Source organism: Lentinus tigrinus, assembly GCF_003813185.1.
Source record: "Lentinus tigrinus ALCF2SS1-7 unplaced genomic scaffold L226scaffold_1, whole genome shotgun sequence".
Lineage (NCBI taxonomy): Eukaryota > Fungi > Basidiomycota > Agaricomycetes > Polyporales > Polyporaceae > Lentinus > Lentinus tigrinus.
The window spans coordinates 3,478,496-3,495,456 of record NW_027137910.1 but is presented as its reverse complement, the minus strand read 5'-3'; the positions used below and the strand labels follow the sequence as shown (position 1 = coordinate 3,495,456).

The 16,961-nt window shown below is 57.4% G+C and overlaps 5 protein-coding genes and 1 non-coding gene across 6 annotated transcripts; 2 read left to right on the top strand and 4 right to left on the bottom strand.

The window, feature by feature from the left end:
* On the bottom strand, positions 1–1,963 carry L226DRAFT_498136 (uncharacterized protein; the record flags this gene model as incomplete). The annotated part of the gene is made up of 7 exons (XM_067677651.1): positions 1,362–1,963; positions 1,251–1,304; positions 999–1,067; positions 798–943; positions 383–733; positions 183–330; positions 1–119 (listed from the first exon to the last, which is right to left on the bottom strand). Coding segments are annotated over exons 1-7 (1,173 nt in total), but the record flags the coding sequence as incomplete, so codon positions are not given.
* Positions 1,964–2,720: 757 nt separating this feature from the next.
* Positions 2,721–5,971, top strand: L226DRAFT_607958 (uncharacterized protein; the record flags this gene model as incomplete). Its single annotated transcript, XM_067685870.1, has 10 exons — positions 2,721–3,066; positions 3,690–3,851; positions 4,509–4,593; positions 4,740–4,885; positions 4,938–4,970; positions 5,042–5,241; positions 5,283–5,546; positions 5,600–5,679; positions 5,760–5,800; positions 5,853–5,971. Exons 1-10 carry the CDS (start codon positions 2,964–2,966, stop codon positions 5,969–5,971), a joined length of 1,233 nt encoding a protein of 410 aa, XP_067543503.1. The 5' UTR covers positions 2,721–2,963.
* Positions 5,972–10,471: 4,500 nt separating this feature from the next.
* Positions 10,472–11,327, bottom strand: L226DRAFT_607957 (YjgF-like protein; the record flags this gene model as incomplete). The annotated part of the gene is made up of 5 exons (XM_067685869.1): positions 11,066–11,327; positions 10,914–11,014; positions 10,752–10,853; positions 10,529–10,671; positions 10,472–10,481 (listed from the first exon to the last, which is right to left on the bottom strand). The coding sequence occupies exons 1-5, from the start codon at positions 11,238–11,240 to the stop codon at positions 10,472–10,474; spliced, it is 531 nt and encodes a 176-aa protein (XP_067543502.1). The 5' UTR covers positions 11,241–11,327.
* L226DRAFT_41808 (uncharacterized protein) lies at positions 11,279–14,552 on the bottom strand. Its single transcript, XM_067674591.1, has 7 exons — positions 14,238–14,552; positions 14,127–14,180; positions 12,564–12,632; positions 12,364–12,509; positions 11,958–12,308; positions 11,758–11,905; positions 11,279–11,700 (listed from the first exon to the last, which is right to left on the bottom strand). Exons 1-7 carry the CDS (start codon positions 14,532–14,534, stop codon positions 11,500–11,502), a joined length of 1,266 nt encoding a protein of 421 aa, XP_067543501.1. The 5' UTR covers positions 14,535–14,552; the 3' UTR covers positions 11,279–11,499.
* Positions 14,553–15,535: 983 nt separating this feature from the next.
* On the bottom strand, positions 15,536–16,509 carry L226DRAFT_498127 (rotamase-domain-containing protein). The gene is made up of 4 exons (XM_067677650.1): positions 16,461–16,509; positions 16,173–16,400; positions 15,932–16,087; positions 15,536–15,862 (listed from the first exon to the last, which is right to left on the bottom strand). The coding sequence occupies exons 1-4, from the start codon at positions 16,461–16,463 to the stop codon at positions 15,752–15,754; spliced, it is 498 nt and encodes a 165-aa protein (XP_067543500.1). The 5' UTR covers positions 16,464–16,509; the 3' UTR covers positions 15,536–15,751.
* Positions 16,510–16,619: 110 nt separating this feature from the next.
* On the top strand, positions 16,620–16,693 carry L226DRAFT_t11. Its single transcript has one exon. It is a non-coding gene; the product is annotated as a tRNA-Val (tRNA).
* Positions 16,694–16,961: the final 268 nt, after the last annotated feature.

Genomic DNA, 16,961 nt, shown 5'->3' with positions numbered 1-16,961 from the left:
TTGCACCCAAAGCACGCCTTGCTCTTCCGCGCCGGGTCCTTGCCCGTCCGGAACTTCATCAGCACCTTGTACGGCACGGCTGCGTCGCGCACTCCCGTTGTCGTGTCCACGTTGGGTAGCTGCATGAGTTCTACAGGTCAGAGACGTCGGAGAATTGGATTAGGAGGCGACGGTATGCGTACGAGACAGCGAGTGCACTTAGACACAAGGGTGAACGTACGGGTCTCGTCTGACCCTTCAGTAGGCTCGACGGGGCGTATGACAATCTGCCGCCACATGTCCTCCGCAAAGGGCACGCCCGAACCCTTGACGACGATATTGGGACGGAACCTGCGCTCAGGCGAGTCAGCGTCGTACCAAACCCTAATCAGAAATCGCGCACCTCTCAATGTTGACCCCGCCGTCGCGCCACCTCGAGCGGTCAATCCCGCCAATATGGCCTTGAGGAGTCTCGTCTTGTGCGAACCTACTGATGACGCGCCCGACCTCCTCCAAGCTCTCCTCGCTCGCGACTAGGAACGGGTACCCGTCCTGGAAAACCGCCGACGCCTTGAGCTCCGGGAAGGCCTCCGTAGGTCCGCACGGGCGCACCCGTGGGCCTTTCATCACAAGGTGGACGGACCGGCCAAAGTAGTCTGAGAGGACCTCGGAGGGCGACCGGCCTTCTGGCTCTAACGCAGCGCAGACATAACCCTGTACAAGGTACTTGCCGAACATCGTGCAATCGTCGATGCTGCGTACAAGATGCCGTCAGAGATGTGTCAGGATGCACGGAGATCAAGCCTTGTGTGACGTACATGGGCCAGTCGGATACAGTGTCTTGCGAGGGGTGCAGAGGGACGGAGAATGTCTCGCAGTCGGAGTCCTCTGGGAACGAGACGACTAACCTCCCGCCGTGCGGCGCCGCGGAGTCGACTTCTATGTGCGGCGTGATGAGGACCATCTATGGCAACGTGGTAAGCACAAGGAGCATTGCGCGCATCTCGAGAACGGCGTACCTTGGACACTTCTCTCGCCGTTATAATGGCATGGGACTCTGCCTCTATGATGCACCATCTCCTATCATTCTGTAACACGCGTCAAATTCAGCGCGATATCATAAGAGAGTGACGCGCGAGAATATTGTGCGAGCGCACGCCCTTCCGGAGTCCGGACGTACTGACTAAGGGGCAAGGGTGACTCGCGCGTCCGAGAGCGAAGGTAAAGCCCCTGTATAGAAAGAAAACAAAACATGGATCACGAAAACATACCTCAAGACCTTCAGGCGAGTAACGCGACTCAGTGACAGACGTCCCGCGGCAGCTCTATCAATCCAAGGACATTGAGCGGGCAAGACCAACGCCACGGACGTGCCCACGCACCTTGATAGGGTGAACAAGGATCTTCGACACCTTCGTGTCCCCAATATCGAACGGCACAGTGATCTCGCGCTCGAAGGTGTACGCGTTCGCGACCCCGCCCTGGAGATCATCCTTCAGCAGTTCTGGCGGACAAGCGGGAGCTGTAGCGGCTCCTATCTTGGCCTTCGACGTTGTTCTTGACCATGTCCACAGAGCACCAGCGAGTGAGACGAGGAGGACAGCGAGGGACCAGGAGAGGGACGAGCTGGACTGAGCGTGCCAGTGTTGGTCGAAGAAGGGAACTACCATGGCCGGAATATCCGCGCGGTCCGGACGGCCGGAAGCGCTGGCTGTCGTCGCTGGCGAACGCTCGTCTTGGAGTCGACCTTGGACGCGTCTTTGGCTGCTCCCTTGCTCTCTTGCTGCTCTGCTGCTGCACTCGGACTGCGCTCGTGGCTGCTCTTGCGACTCGACTCCTTCTCTCTTCTGCCGCCCTCTGGCTCAGCGCTGCCATCGGTCCCCTCCTTTGGCGCGCACGCAATCCCTCCCTCCGCCTCAAGCCCGCCTCCGCCAATACGCGCCCATTCCCGTCTGGGACACGCTTTGGAGACGATGGACGCTTGAGGACTGTGGCGCATCTGCAACAAGGTGAGTGTTCCGTATACGCTTTCCTCCGTATGCTTCCGGGTGCACCAAGCGCGCCGCCTCCGCCCCCTGCTCGCCGACTGTACCGTCCTCAATATGCCATGAACACGCTCAAACCGTCCTGTGTGCGCCGCACAGACCGTACAACACGTCGCACGCCCGCCAAGTTGTTGCTTGCATCAAAATATCCCGCTCAGTGAGTCACCCCCAAGTGTCCCCTTGCTCTGCCCGTAGCTTCTTGCTCTCACGTCTTTAGCCCGTCGTAGATTGCTCATATGATAGCCAGGATGTCCGTGCGACGTCTCCGCGCATTTGCGCGAAGACGTCCCATGGGCAACTTGTCTCTCAAATTGACCCACGACCTCGGGGACGGTCAGCTCGTCGCCGCACTTCCATGGTACGTCCCAGCCTCGTGTTTTCGTCGTAACAAGTCGCGCCTGACTGACATCTACGTCCCCTGCTTGTTTCGCGACGCCCCGACACGCCGTTCTTCGCCGGCGCCCATTTCACTGCCGCCCGTGGGACAAATCCCGCGATTCTTCGCCCCCCGCTCATCGTAAATTCACAAAACCGGCATCATTCGACGCGCGCAACGTCTCTGAACCCGACTATATGCGCACCGCCGCGGAGCTTCAAGACCTCGCTCCGCTGTCGCGACTTCTGTCTCACCCTCTGACAAGGTAAGAAAACCCGGAATATCTCGCGCCGGCCAGAGACGTAGCTCACGCGAACCTCCTCCCCAGCATCTATGAACACTTCGCTGACGTCCCCCGCGGTTTTGCGCCGATCCGACGAGGTTGCAAATCGACGCAAGACCGTCGATTTCATTAGACTCAGGTACGTCCACCGACTTCCCGTTCCCGCCGCGACGCGCAACCGCCAGCAACTCTCTTGGATGGATCGCCCGACGTCATCCGACGTCCTGCAAACCCCAAGACAGCGCTGGAATCCGGAATACGGCGGAACCAAGTGCGCGCGATGAAGCGCTTCACCAACGCTTACATGCTCGTCTACGTGCGCGAGCCTGCGATCGATGAGGTCCTTGCACCCTGGAAGGATGAGGACACGCCGGCTCACCTCAGTGAGTCTACTTTGTCACGGACACAGGCCGTCAGAAGTTGTACTGCTCCCAGCGCAGAAAGACGTCCGGCGGCAGAAACTCGCACACATCTCCCCAACGACCGCTTGCCCCACGCTCAAACTCATGCAGCGACATCTACGAACCGATCCGCATCACACGCACCCGTTTCGCGCGGATACACGAGGGTCGACAAAATCGCTTTTTCATGGCGACTTCGTGGAGCCCCGCGCTCGCACGCCTCCTCCCGACCTCCAGCCGCTTCAGACGCGGACGCACCCACCCTAGGGCGCATACGCAGCTTACGGAACCTATGTACGACCGGTTCCTGGCGGGATACAGCAAGTTTCGAAAAAAAAATATTCATCTCGTGGCGGGCCCGAGGTGAGCGAGTACGCGACCACGACCACGGCCGAAGGCGCCCCGGGGCGTGGAGGGCAGTGAAGGGCCTCGGCGGAGGTACACGGCGTGCCCCAGTGGGATGCGTGAGTTTGGAGGTGCGGGCTCGGGGTCGTGGTGCCGGGCTCCGAGTAACGAGTACCGCATCTCCAAACTCGCGCATCCGCATCTCGGCTGTGAGTATGTATATCGGACTCGGATGCGCTGACTTACCTGTGCACCCGCAGAGCTTGGGAAGGCCGTCGGTGCGCGAGTTACGCAGCTACAGCAGAACCAAGTGCGCGCGATGAAGCGCTTCACCAACGCTTACATGCTCGTCTACGTGCGCGAGCCTGCGATCGATGAGGTTCTTGCACCCTGGAAGGATGAGGACACGCCGGCTCACCTCAGTGAGTCTACTTTGTCACAGACACAGGCCGTCAGAAGTTGTACTGCTCCCAGCGCAGAAAGACGTCCGGCGGCAGAAACTCGCACACATCTCCCCAACGACCGCTTGCCCCACGCTCAAACTCATGCAGCGACATCTACGAACCGATCCGCATTACACGCACCCGTTTCGCGCCGATACACGAGGGTCGACAAAATCGCGTTTTCATTGCGACTTCATGGAGCCCCGCCTCGCACGCCTCCTCCCGACCTCCAGCCGCTTCAGACGCGGACGCACCCACCCTTGTACGCATACGCAGCTCACAAATCCTACGTACGACCAGTTCCTGGCGGGATACAGCAAGTTTCGAAAAACAAAATCACCTCGCGGCGGGCCCTCGGCGAGCGAGTACGCGACCACGACCACGGCCGACGGCGCCCCGGGAGATCAACAAGAGTCTCCCGGGGCGTTGAGGGCAGTGAAGAGGTGAAGAGGCTCGTCGGAGATACGCAGCGTGCCCCAGTGGGATGCGTGAGTTTGGAGGTGCGGGCTCGGGGCTCGGGGCTCAGTGTCGTGGTGCCGGGCTGCGAGTACCGCACCTCCGAACTCACGCATCCGCATCTCGGCTGTGAGTATGTATATCGGACTCGGATGCGCTGACTTACCTGTGCACCCGCAGAGCTTGGGAAGGCCGTCGGCGCGCGAGTTACGCAGCCCGGACGGGACGTTCGTGTGGGTGGTGTGGTCGCTGGTGGTCCCGCAAGGTGAGTTGTGCGTTGCGCGCTCCTGCGTCTGACGGTTTTGGCCTGCAGGTAGAACGTTAGCGACAGTCATCCCGAGGTGCAGAAGATGACAGCGGCCGCCACCTGTGTATCGCCTCCATCGGAGTACCCGGACACCGCGAATGCAGCCCGGAAGACCACAGCGTCGCCGCCGCCACGAACGGCGATGCGACGACTGTGTTCTGCAGTCAAAAGCGGACGCAAGACGATGTTGAGACCCGCGTGATGTCGTCAGCAAGCATTGCGACGGTCGACGGCTCGGAAACCGCTCAGGGTATGGCGAGTATGAAGCCGGCAGCGGGAGCCGTGCCTTGACATACGAGCAGAGGCAGGCAGAGCGGCGCGCAACAGAAAAAAAGGTACGCACCCCGGAATTGCACTCCAACACATGTACGTAGCTACTCGCCCAATACATTATCTTTCTTCCTAGACGAGTTTTGCGTCAGTCCGTGGAAGGGCTGTGAGACGATGAAGCAAGACTCATCAGAGGTCGGCCGCGGACTTGAAAGCCGGCGCGGCATCTCGTCCGTGCACGTCCTCGGACGGTGTGCTGCCGCCTACGCGAACCTCGCCATGCAGGAGGCAGACTTCATCATCGCCCTCGGCGCACGGTTTGCAAGTGACGGCCGTGTCACCGGCAAGCTCGACTTGTCCGCGCCTACTGTCTACAGCGCGTGCTGCCGCTCTTCAAGGACCGTGGCGGTATCATCCACTTCGAGATCCAGCCGAAGAACATCAACGAGGTCGTGTCGTTGAGGCGACTGTCCCCCGTCATCGGAGACGTCGTTGCGAACATGGCCGTCCTCGCACCCCTCATCAACTTGAAGCCTTCGCCGAGGGAGGAGTGGTTCAAGGACATCCGGGAAGGGAAGTCCAAGTACCCCTTCACGTCCGCGGAAGAGCAATCCTGGCGCGTGCGAGAGAGCAGAAGGCAGGTCAGTGCCGCTCGAGAGTCGACTGTAATGATGCTAACAATTCATCCATGTAGGATGGATGGCTCACCGGTCCTCCTCCACGCCCTCCGCGACTGACCTGGGGGACTGCGAGATGTACTGCGAGTCTGCGACAGTGAGTAGACCGTATCGAATGGTAGCTGACAGATCGCATACTGACATGCGTGATTCTCGAGGCCGCCGGGCGAGTAACAGACGCAGCTTGGATCTCGGGAGAGCTTCTGCTGGCGGATCAGGTACGTCTTGCGCTCTATATAGACATGCGAGCGGGCGACGTAGGTGCCGTAGGAGATGCTGCCGCCGAATGGTCCACGTGCGGCACGTCGACGGGCGCGGACACGGAAGAAGAGGAACACGAGAGCGGCGAGGACGACTCGGATGAGACCTCCCCAGGACACCGCCCATGATCCCGCCCATCATCGCCGGTGAGGTCTTCTGTCTGCATCAAGTGGTTAGCAAGAGATGCAATGCAATATTCCGAATGAGGGAACGTACGCAGCAGTGGCGGACACGACGCTCGCAGTGGGGAACAACGTCGGCGTGAACACTCGCGTGCTCGCGGGGGGCTCGGAAGTCGTGGACGTCTTACCATTGGACGCGATCGTTGGGATCGCAGTGCTGAACGTCGATAGGCTGACGATTGTGGCCGTAACGGGAGCAGCGGTAGGTCTATCGTCCGCTGCTGATTGAGCAGCTGCTTGCCAACGAACTTGTCAGCGTACGGCTGGAGGCAGACACAGGATACTCGCCTCGCTGTCGCGTCACCAGACGCCATCGGTGTCGCATTGGCATCGGTCCCTCCGGTATCGTTGGAGTCCGAGGGCTGAGCGACTGCCGTTGTCTGTCCGTCTGTGCCGTTGCTGGCCGCGTTCTTGCTATCGCCAACACCGGCGCGAACGGGAACACGGAAGCACGGACAGCAGCAATCCAATGGCTGGGAACAACGATGCTAGCACGACTGCTCCAATGGAGATGAGGTACGTACCATCTGATTTCATCTAGCGCATGTTAAAGTACATGGCTACTTCGACACTATATCTCTTCTAGACGAGCCTACGTCAGTGCTTGAGCGATTGTGAGATGAAGCGAGACTTACTAGAACGGCGGGCTTGCAAGGACGTCGGGGCTTCGGGACTAGGGAGCTGTGTGTTGTCTCTCCCTCGTTGTAGTACTGGGAGCTGCGTGCACGTCGGCGGGCGTACATCCGGGTGTGAGAGGACTGCTGTACACAAGAGAGGATGAAACAGGTGAGTACCGTTCGTCTGATAGCCAGCCGAATACATGCTCACGCACATGCTTTTCCACGCGCAGGGCAAGTTCCTGGACGTCCTGGCAAGCACTCCTTGTCAGCGTGACACGGTGAGATGAAGAACTCACCGGTAGGACCGCCCGGTGGAGAACCCGGGGACCTCATCACAACTCGCACTTGAGCAAGTCGACAGCAGCGGTAATGACTAACCATGCACTGGATCGCGAAGCAGCAAGCGGCCGGAGCTGTCGGACAAGAAGTGGAGAACGGGTGAGGCTCACAGTGCGCGGGGTAGTCATATGAGTCCGGGTCGTCCAGGCATGGACTACGGATACTTACCGGTATCTAAACGCACCCTATGGGTGCCTAGATGAAATAGAGAATGGAATCTGGCAGACGTACCTGGTGTGGTTAACATATGTATGCCGCGGCGAGAGCATGAGGCCGGCAAGTTGCCTTGAGCAAGAGGATGCATGAGCCGGCGCGACGGATATATCGAGGAGATGAACTCACCGCGCCCTGTAGTTCTTTGACGCGTAGCTCAGGCACCGTGCGGGGTAGAGACGAAAGCGAGAGAGGTGACAGAGTGAGTAGTACGGACACTTGAAGGAAGCGCGGGGAGGACAGGGTCAGCGGGAACTAGAGTTACAAGTGCACATGGATTGAAGAATGCAAGCAGCTGGATGGGACGAGTGCAGAACACTGAACACGGTAGTATTTGTATTACAGTATAGCACAAAGAGCATGCGAAGGGGAATGGGAGAGCTCTCGAAGGGAAGGGTGATATGGTACTTGACGAAGGCCAGGGCAAGGGTACTTATACCTAGAAGAGCCGGTCCGTGCGCAAACTCTCCGTCTTCCGATGACGAGATTTACCGAGCTTGCATCCAGGTGGTTACGTGAGTACATCACGGGGGTCGGAGACTTGCCCAGGGATCCGCCAACCAGCGGGCGAGACGTGTAAACAGAAGAATTCGAGCGAGGGATATAGGTGCACCCGCAGGGCTGAAACAGCTCTTTGCAGCTTCTGGTCGTGTTCTGGAGCCGCGTAGTAGGCGGGGCGGTCCTCGGGTATATAGTCGAGCGCTCGAATATGATGCAGTCTTGATTTCCATCCTCCGCTGTCGAATTCTCGTCCATGGGGGGCAGGAGGAGAGGGTCCTAGTGCAGCCCGGTGTTTCAAGATGTTTAGCCAATGTTCTGGGTGTTCGCGGAATCGCTCAACCATAAGCTCACTTCGCATGCTCTGCTATTACTCCTTCTCGACATTATACTGTCGTGAACGCCATGGAGGGTGTGTTTCCGAGCTACAGTGCCGGGAATACCTAAATCTTAGCAGATGTCACTTTAGCAGTCTGTCTCGAGAAAAGCCAGAGAACTAGCCTCAGAAAAGTTGTCTAATTATCATCGGTGTACTGTCCTATGATAAATGTATGTTCTGACAGAGTTGACGAAGGGCGGACACTGCGAACAAGTGTCGAGCGTCGAGCGCGAAGCCCAAAACAGTCAAGCGCTCGGTGGAAGTGCTCTCTCCACTCTACCCGGACGGTCATTTTCTTCACATCATATACCGCCAAGCTATCTCACACTTATGTGCCACTGCGGAAGACTGTATTGGCATTCTGACATGCTTTCATTTGGTCTCAGGCGACCCTTTACCTCATGACATGTGAGGAACTCGGAGGCTGCCGCTACCCTTCGTCAATGTGTAAGTTGTGGTCTCCAGCTGACATGTCTTGAATTCTCCACTATCTGCCACTTTCACAAGCCTGCAACCCTTGGTCAGTTTCCGCTGCTTCTTGGCCTTCGGGTACAATATACTGTAGGCTCTCGGTTTTTCGATCAAACCTGTTTACTTACACAGGATAAGCGAACACTAACCGTACTACTTGTGATCCGCTTAGCCACGCTGGCGCCGTGCACGGCTGAGTCCCGACTTCCGACCATGCCACGTTGACTCTAGTCTCTGACCATCATCCCTGTGTTTGTGCTTCCCCCCCTCCTTCAACGCGCTCGCCGGATGGATTTTCAAGGCTGACTATCGCTCACTGCCGTGCATGACTATGGGTATGCGTGGGATCCTGGTCTTCTGTCTACACAATGGCCGGTGAGTCTCACCTCTGTTCTCTCCTCGCAGTGCGTGTAGTACCCGCATTGACGTGCAACCGGTCGACTCAGATTTCAGCTGAGCCACCGTCAAGCATGCCAGATTGAACTCTCACACATGTACTGACATCTAACCAACAGACTCGACTACTCACCTTCATGAACTCTTGGAGCCTGTGAACTCGACTTTCCACTTACCTTGTTGTGGGCTCAATCGGAGATGACGTGTTGAGTGCAACTTGAGGACCGCGAGGATGGACGTGGACTGATGACGAGACAAGGTATGTGCATCTGCACATCTGCTTACTATCTCACATTTTGTCCCGTTCCCGCTGTGTCTTCCGGACCGTCACCCGGTTAGGCCGCAAACTCAGCAAGTCTTCTCTGCGCGCAACACCACAGGCTCACTTACTAGCAAGTGAGTTTGCGTACGCGTGAAGATGACAAGCGAGAACTTGAACACCGAGTTAGCCCGCACACGGTAAGTCTTCCTCGCAGCTTGAGACTCCTCACCTGATGTCATGCATTAGGACAACGTGTCGAGTGCAGACTGAAGACTGCGGAAGGCACGACTCGCCGACTCGGACTCAAGAGCCACTCAGGTTCATCAACAAAGTCCGGCTCGTCCTCTTCCTCCTCATCCGCTGTCAACCAGACCGACCCGAACGACCCGAGCACGTTCGAGAAGGACTCGCGGCTCGTCAAGTCCTTCTGGGGTGCAGCAAATGACATTGCATGTTGAGAAGACGCGTCAAGCGCAAACCTGAACCAGCCCGCACATGGTAAGTCTTCCTCGCCGACTCGAGACCCCTCACCTGATGTCACACATCAAGACAGCGCGTCGAGCCCAGACCAAAGACTGTGGAAGGCATGACTCACCGACTCGGACTCCAGAGATACCTCACCTGGTAACAAGCGAAAGAGACGACGTGTCAAGTGCGGACTGAGGACTGCGGGCGAGTGCGGGGACGGACATAGACTGGCATCGGAGACAAGGTACGCGTACCTGCTTACTTCCTCTGCGTGTCTTTGGACACGTCGTCTTGATGCATCCTCCAAGGTATATGCGGTCAAGTCATGAGGGCAAGAGCGGCGGGTGACTGCGCAGAGAGGACTCGAGGGCGGGTTATGTCGCTACATGCCAAGACGCACAGGGCTCGGGAGGGGACATGATGGCGGTGAAGAAGAGAGCCGGGAATAGGCGCCCATGTTTCAACTGCAGGTTTGGACGTCAGTGTATAGTTACATACCTAAATACATTCGCTTTTCTGCCTGCTGCTCGCCGTTGCATGCATGTCCAGAGCTCCTCCGTGTGCATGTCCTGTACTCCTCGCCCTCCGAGGGGCGAGTCCTAACCACGCACGCCGGAGTCCTGAGCTCCTCCCACCCACACCATGTAGTGAGCACGTCCTACTGCTCTATATACCCCCCATAGTGCCCTAAGGCAAATGATCGATCTGGAGACTTTAGGGGGATCTCGCAGTTACTCGACACTAGCCGCTGCGGTTATCTCACCTTCGGCTGGTTCCCGCACGCGCTCGCACAGCCATGCTCACACAAGGCTAGTTCTGATGAGCAAACTCGACCACTCAAGCAGCCACGAACACACCTGACGATCGCCTCGATCTCGAACAGCGTGTCGAGCGGGAGCCTCGCGACCTGGACAGCCGACCGCGCAGGCTTGTGGTCGCCGAAGAACTCGGCGTAGATCGCGTTCACGGGCTTGAAGTCGTCCATGGAGTGCAAGAACACCTGCGCGTGCACGCTCAGCGGCCATACAGGACGTGACATGGGATGGCTGATAGGACATGGACGCAAGAAGAGAGACGCACCGTGGTCTTGACGACCTTCCCGACCTCGCTCCCGCCCGCCTCGATGATCGCCTTCATGTTCTTGAGAGCCTGCCGGGCCTGCGCCTCAACGCCTCCCTCGACCTTCCCATCCACTACGCATTAGCATCCAGCACACCACGCGGTGGCCACGAGACGACTGACCAGCTTCCCCGTAGATGGGTCCAGTCCGAGCGAGCCAGAGCAGAAGAGCAGGTCCCCGACGCGGATCGCCTGGGTGTACGGGCCCACCGCAGCGGGTGCACCTGCAGCGTGTCAGAAGTGTGTCGCCGAGCCTGGAGCTCACTGAAGCTTACTGGGGGTGGAGACGAGAGACAGAGACGGGTGGGTGGTCACAGAGCTCATCGTGCGTGTACGTGCGTGAGGGTGCTGAGAGAAGGCGGGGATGACTCTGCGCGTGAGGAGTGTGCGCGCGGTGGAAGCGGAGAGACGGGAGAGCGAGCCGGAAAGAAGACGGGACGAGCTCTGCATCCTGACTCTGACGTCCAACTCCTGCACTGGTAGTGGGGTACTTGTATACCTGTAGTTGGGTGGCAGTCTCGGATATCCTCGTAGGCAATCGGTTAGTGCAACCGCCCGATAGCGCCTTCGATGAGTTCGACTCCCGACAGGTGGTTACGTTGGATCATCGTACCATGTCATTACTCTTGAGAACAGTCTCACGATGCAAACCAAGCTATACCACCCATCTAATATACAGCACTCTGTCCTCTGTCCAGACTATTCGCATCTACACCCCAATCCCCGTCGCCCACTCCTTCACTTCGATCCTGTCTCCGACACGCACGACGCCCTCCCCGCCAACGACCGCATTGCACCCAAAGCACGCCTTGCTCTTCCGCGCCGGGTCCTTGCCCGTCCGGAACTTCATCAGCACCTTGTACGGCACGGCTGCGTCGCGCACGCCTGTCGTCGTGTCCACGTTGGGTAGCTGCGTGAGTTCTACAGGTCAGAGACGTCAGGGGCGACGAGTAGACCGCGGACGTACAAGACAGCGAGTGCACTTAGACACGAGGGTGAACGTGCGCGTCTCGTCTGAGCCTTCGGTAGGCTCGATGGGGCGTATGACAATCTGCCGCCACATGTCCTCCGCAAACGGCACGCCTGAACCCTTGACGACAATATTGGGACGGAACCTGCGCTCAGGCGAGTCAGCGTCGTCCCAAACCCACGCCGCAAATTGCGCACCTCTCAATGTTGACCCCGCCGTCGCGCCACCTCTCGCGGTCAATCCCACCAATACGACCTTGAGGAGTCTCGTCTTGTGCGAACGTACTGATGACGCGCCCGACCTCCTCCAGGCTCTCCTCACTGGCGATTAGGAACGGGTACCCGTCCTGGAATACCGCTGACGCCTTGAGCTCCGGGAAGGCTTCCGTCGGTCCACACGGGCGCACCCGTGGGCCTTTCATCACAAGGTGGACGGACCGGCCAAAGTAGTCTGAGAGGATCTCGGAGGGCGACCGGCCTTCTGGCTCTAACGCCGCGCAGACGTAACCCTGGACAAGGTACTTGCCGAACATTGTACAGTCGTCGATGCTGCGAATGGAGTGCCGTCAGCGACGCATTAGATATCAAGCCTTGTGTGACGTACACTGGCCAGTCGGATACAGTGTCTTGCGAAGGGTGCAGAGGGACGGAAAATGTCTCGCTCTCGGAGTCCTCTGGGAACGAGACGACTAACCTCCCGCCGTGCGGCGCCGCGGGGTCGACCTCTATGTGCGGCGTGATGAGGACCATCTATCGCAACGTGGTGAGCATGAGGAGCAATGCGCACTTCACAAACGGGCATACCTTGGCCACTTCTCTCGCTGTAATAATGGCATGCGACTCCGCCTCTATGATGCACCATCTCCTATCGTTCTGTGGCCGCGTCAAAGTGAGCACAATGTCACAAGGGGAAGAAGAAGAAGGTATGTGTGTACTCCAGTCGCCATACAACGCTACGTGAACCAGCCCACCCACTGATGCTGAGGACGACAGCGACACTAGTATACATGCTCCGTGCAGACTAATAGGACATGCGGCTGGCGAGCATAGCCCCAGACTTGGCGACAAGCAATCTCTGGGAATCCTTGACTGGCAATACCTTCGCATGGCATATACCACGGTTTTTGGTCACCACAAAGATTTCATTGCCTTTCACAACTTGTGGCATTTCTGGGCACCAAAGGACGTGGTTCCCAGCGAATTTTCCTGACGTGCCAAGGGAAGCTCACAGCCGACATTTCCTTTGTCCAAAAAGGCGACTGATGATATGCTACCTTATGGAAAGGCCAACTATCCCAAAATTCTGACATTTCTGGGTGGCCATATAGCCTTGAATCACTTTTCCGAACAAAGGAACGTTTAGTCGAATGCGACCTTTCCTCAGCTATCACCGGGGTATGTGACCTTTTTGGGCATACATGCAAGACCGGAGAAAGCCCTCAGTCAAGGCGCTGCCTGTCATGACAGGCGTACCATGCCTGTTCACGGACCAGGTCCTTGAAGCAGTCAACAACAGGTATTACTGTCTGGCTACTAATAGCCAACCATGAGCGCACCCAGGTAAGCTGGGATTCTGGCGACTATGAGGGCGATCCTGGTCGTGTTTCCAGACGCGTTTCTGGCATCATCGAACATGAACGCAGAAGCACCTTCGGAGGCACTTTTTGGTTCCAGAAACACATATCTGGGTTACAAAATTCTGGCCTGCATAGGTCGAAGGGCCACGCGCTTGATCAGCGAACATTATATCCATGATCCCATTGGAAAACGACCCCCGAATCACCCTCAGAATCCCTAGCTTCGACCACTCCTATTTGACTTAGGCTAAGAGCTTCGGGAGCAGCATGGCATGAGCATTTCCTCGCATAGCAGGAACGTAGCGCAAATACAGTCCGCAAATTGTCTGAGAGTAGCCTCATGACGGCAGACGTAACCCAGCATATCCACACGAAGCTTCGGTATGATCAGGGTATGATGTCTGGAAGAGGCGGGTGTGTGGCGACCATCTCTTGGGTTCGTGACGCGCGAAGATATTTGGGAGCGCACGCCCCTCCGGATATACTGACTAAGTGGCTAGCACTGGAAGCGCGGGACCCTACTGCACCGAGCGGTGGGCGAGGACACAGGTGTGCGTGAAAGCCTCTGCACGGTTTATACAACGCCTGTGACCGAACACACGCCTTCTTCGCCGATAGGTGGGCCATGGGCAACCTTTGCTCGCCACTAATGCCACTTATAGTCCGGTGTAGCAGGGACTCGTGCTTGCAGTGTAGGGTGACTCGCGCGTCCGAGCGCGCAAGTGCGCTAGTACACAGAAGCCCCTATGCACAAGGAAAAAAAAACAAAGCGCAAGGAGTCAGGACATACCTCGAGACCTTCAGGCGAATAACGCGACTCAGTGACAGACGTCCCGCGGCAGCTCTATCAATCCAAGGACATTGAGCGGGCAACACGAATGCCACAAACGTGGGCACACACCTTGATAGGATGCACGAGTATCTTCGACACCCTCGTGTCCCCAATATCGAATGGCACAGTAATCTCGCGCTCGAAGGTATACGCGTTCGCGACCCCGCCCTGGAGATCATCCTTCAGCAGCTCCGGCGGGCAAGCAGGAGCTCTCGAGACTGCCGCGGCTCCTATCTTGGCCCTCGACGTTGTTCTTGACCATGTCCACAGAGCACCAGCGAGCGAGACGAGGAGGACAGCGAGGGACCAGGAGAGGGTCGAGCTAGACTGAGCGTGCCAGTGTTGGTCGAAGAAGGGAACTACCATGGCCGGAATATCCGCGCGGTCCATAGGCACGGTATGGGCGCCTAGCACTTGGGAGGGTACCTGCATGGGCGTCAAAGGCACCGGAAGTTGCCGCAGTCATATACTCGACGCCCTCACTCCGACTCGGATGGATAGCTGGTATCCTGCTGCAGATGTATCTCACATATTCGACAGAATAGTGTCTCCGGTATGGCTCATGTTTCTCAGCCAAGAAATGTGCTGCAGCAGTACTACGAGAGACGATAAGGCGAAACGGAGGAGTACAACTTGAATATGTCATAGTGACGCAGCTCCCCACCACACAAGTTCCCGAAACATCTCCCCTTCTCTCCCCCAGCGCCGTGGCTGGTGCTCTAGTATCAGCGAGCTCTAGTGTCCAGGAAAATACGTATATATGCCACTCTGAGTAGTCGGGCGAAATGCGAGGACGTTTGGTGGTGAGAAGGCTGGCGAGGAGGCGTTCCAGGAAGGCGTCAAAAGGTGCGCAGCTTTCGCATCTTCGAGTCTTCGCTGGTGATGTTGACGATCGGGGACAGGCTGAATGCAGCGCTGGCTGCAGGTGCAGATGTTGCTTTCATAGAGAGCCCACGAAGGCACTCGCGCCCCACCCGGTCATGATCAACGTCTTTCTCAACGGGTTGACGGGCAACTATACAATGGACGACTGCAAGCGGCTCGGATTTAAGCTCGCAATCTATCCATGCACAGGCTTCAGTACGTAGCACCATTCTCACACGCAATGCAATCAATACTCACCAGCGTTTTAAGTTCCCGCTGCGCTCGCGATGGAGAGGTCGTATGCGGCTGCGGCCTTGAGAGACAAGGGCACAGACCTTCAGAACTGCGAGAACTGGCAGATCAAGGACTTCTTTGAGGCGAGTCCTTTGTCCACCCCTTCTGCACACAACACTCATCATTGGTCTCCTCTCAGCGTGTCGGACTCAAGGCGTCTTGGGACTTCGATCGCGAAGTGGCAGAGAAAGCGAAGAGCGACGTCAATCCGAAGAAGTACGAGTCGATGCAAGGTCACGGCCTCTTCTAGGCTGCGCGTTGCTGCGTTGGGTTCTGGACTCTTCACGGACGTTGACGGACTGGGACATCCTTGCATACCATGGACGAGTGATGCACTATATGCGCTGAATTCCGAGTGCCGAGAGATGTTATACATGCAAGCCTTGCTGCTCTATCTTCCCAAATATGTCACGAACGGATGTGCTTCATGCCGTGCGGAGGATAAGGTGTACGCCGCTGTCAGTGCTGATGACGTCGCTAATCTCGCCGACCTTGAGGGAGTACGTGGCGTCTTCGAACGGCTTCTGCATCTGGCCCTGTAGCCCATTATAGATGCGCGTCAGGACGATCTGGGCGGCAACGACGCGAATACACGATATACGCACCGGCTTGAAGTACCCAAGGTCTCCGCCGTTCGAGTGGGAAGAGCAGTCGCTGTACTTGGACGCGAGCTCTGCGAACTTCTCCGGGGAGCCGTTGATCTCCGATGCATATTCCTCGAGCATCTCGATCGCCTCCTCCTTCGAACGTGTAATCTTTGCCTATCGAACAGCGTATGTAAGAGGCTCGAGCTTGAGGATTTGGTGGTGGCCACCAGGGGAATGGAAGCACAAACAGACAACTCACCTCCTTCCAGCTGCTAGGCCTCCTGCTGTCTCGGTGCTTGACCAACAGGTGGCTCGCGCGCACCTGTGCTGGGCGGTCAGAGTTCAGCAGGTACTGCTTTGCGCCAGGTAGAGCCGCGATCTGGTCTTGGGTGAGACCCGGGGGTGCTTCCCACATCGACTCGCGGGTCTCGATGTTGAAGAAGTAGGGCACGCCGCGCGAGGACGAGATACGGACTTCCCAGGATGACTGCAAATCGGATGAGCTCAAGGCTGCGAGAGTGCGCTAGAATCTAATGTCAGAGCATACCATGGTTTGCAATGCGCGGAAGAAGGGTCCGGAGGGGGGGGGGAGATGGTGGTGGTTGACAGTTGGGATTCGATCAGCCGCGTTGTCCATCCCTCCGGGCCGGGGCATGTGTAGGAAAGTTAACTTGTGATATGGACATTCAATAGATCCAACCTTCACGGGTCGGTGGCGTAGTTGGTTATCGCATCTGTCTAACACACAGAAGGTCCTCAGTTCGAACCTGGGCCGACTCATACTTATTCATTATGGTCCTTTTTATATCCTACATCCTGTCGTACTTGTGCGGTACGAGTCCTCAATATTCACTGTTTGATCCTCGCTCCGTACCGCGTGGACCGCCCGACACCGGCCGTCAGTGCGATGTCGAAACGGAGGTACTGCAACAACTCCACAAACACTGGTCTTGGATGGAACCTGGCGACGTCGATCGTGAGCACAAAGAGGAGAGCGCGGACTTCTTGATTGCGATGCAGCGTATTCTCACATACTACTGCACACGGA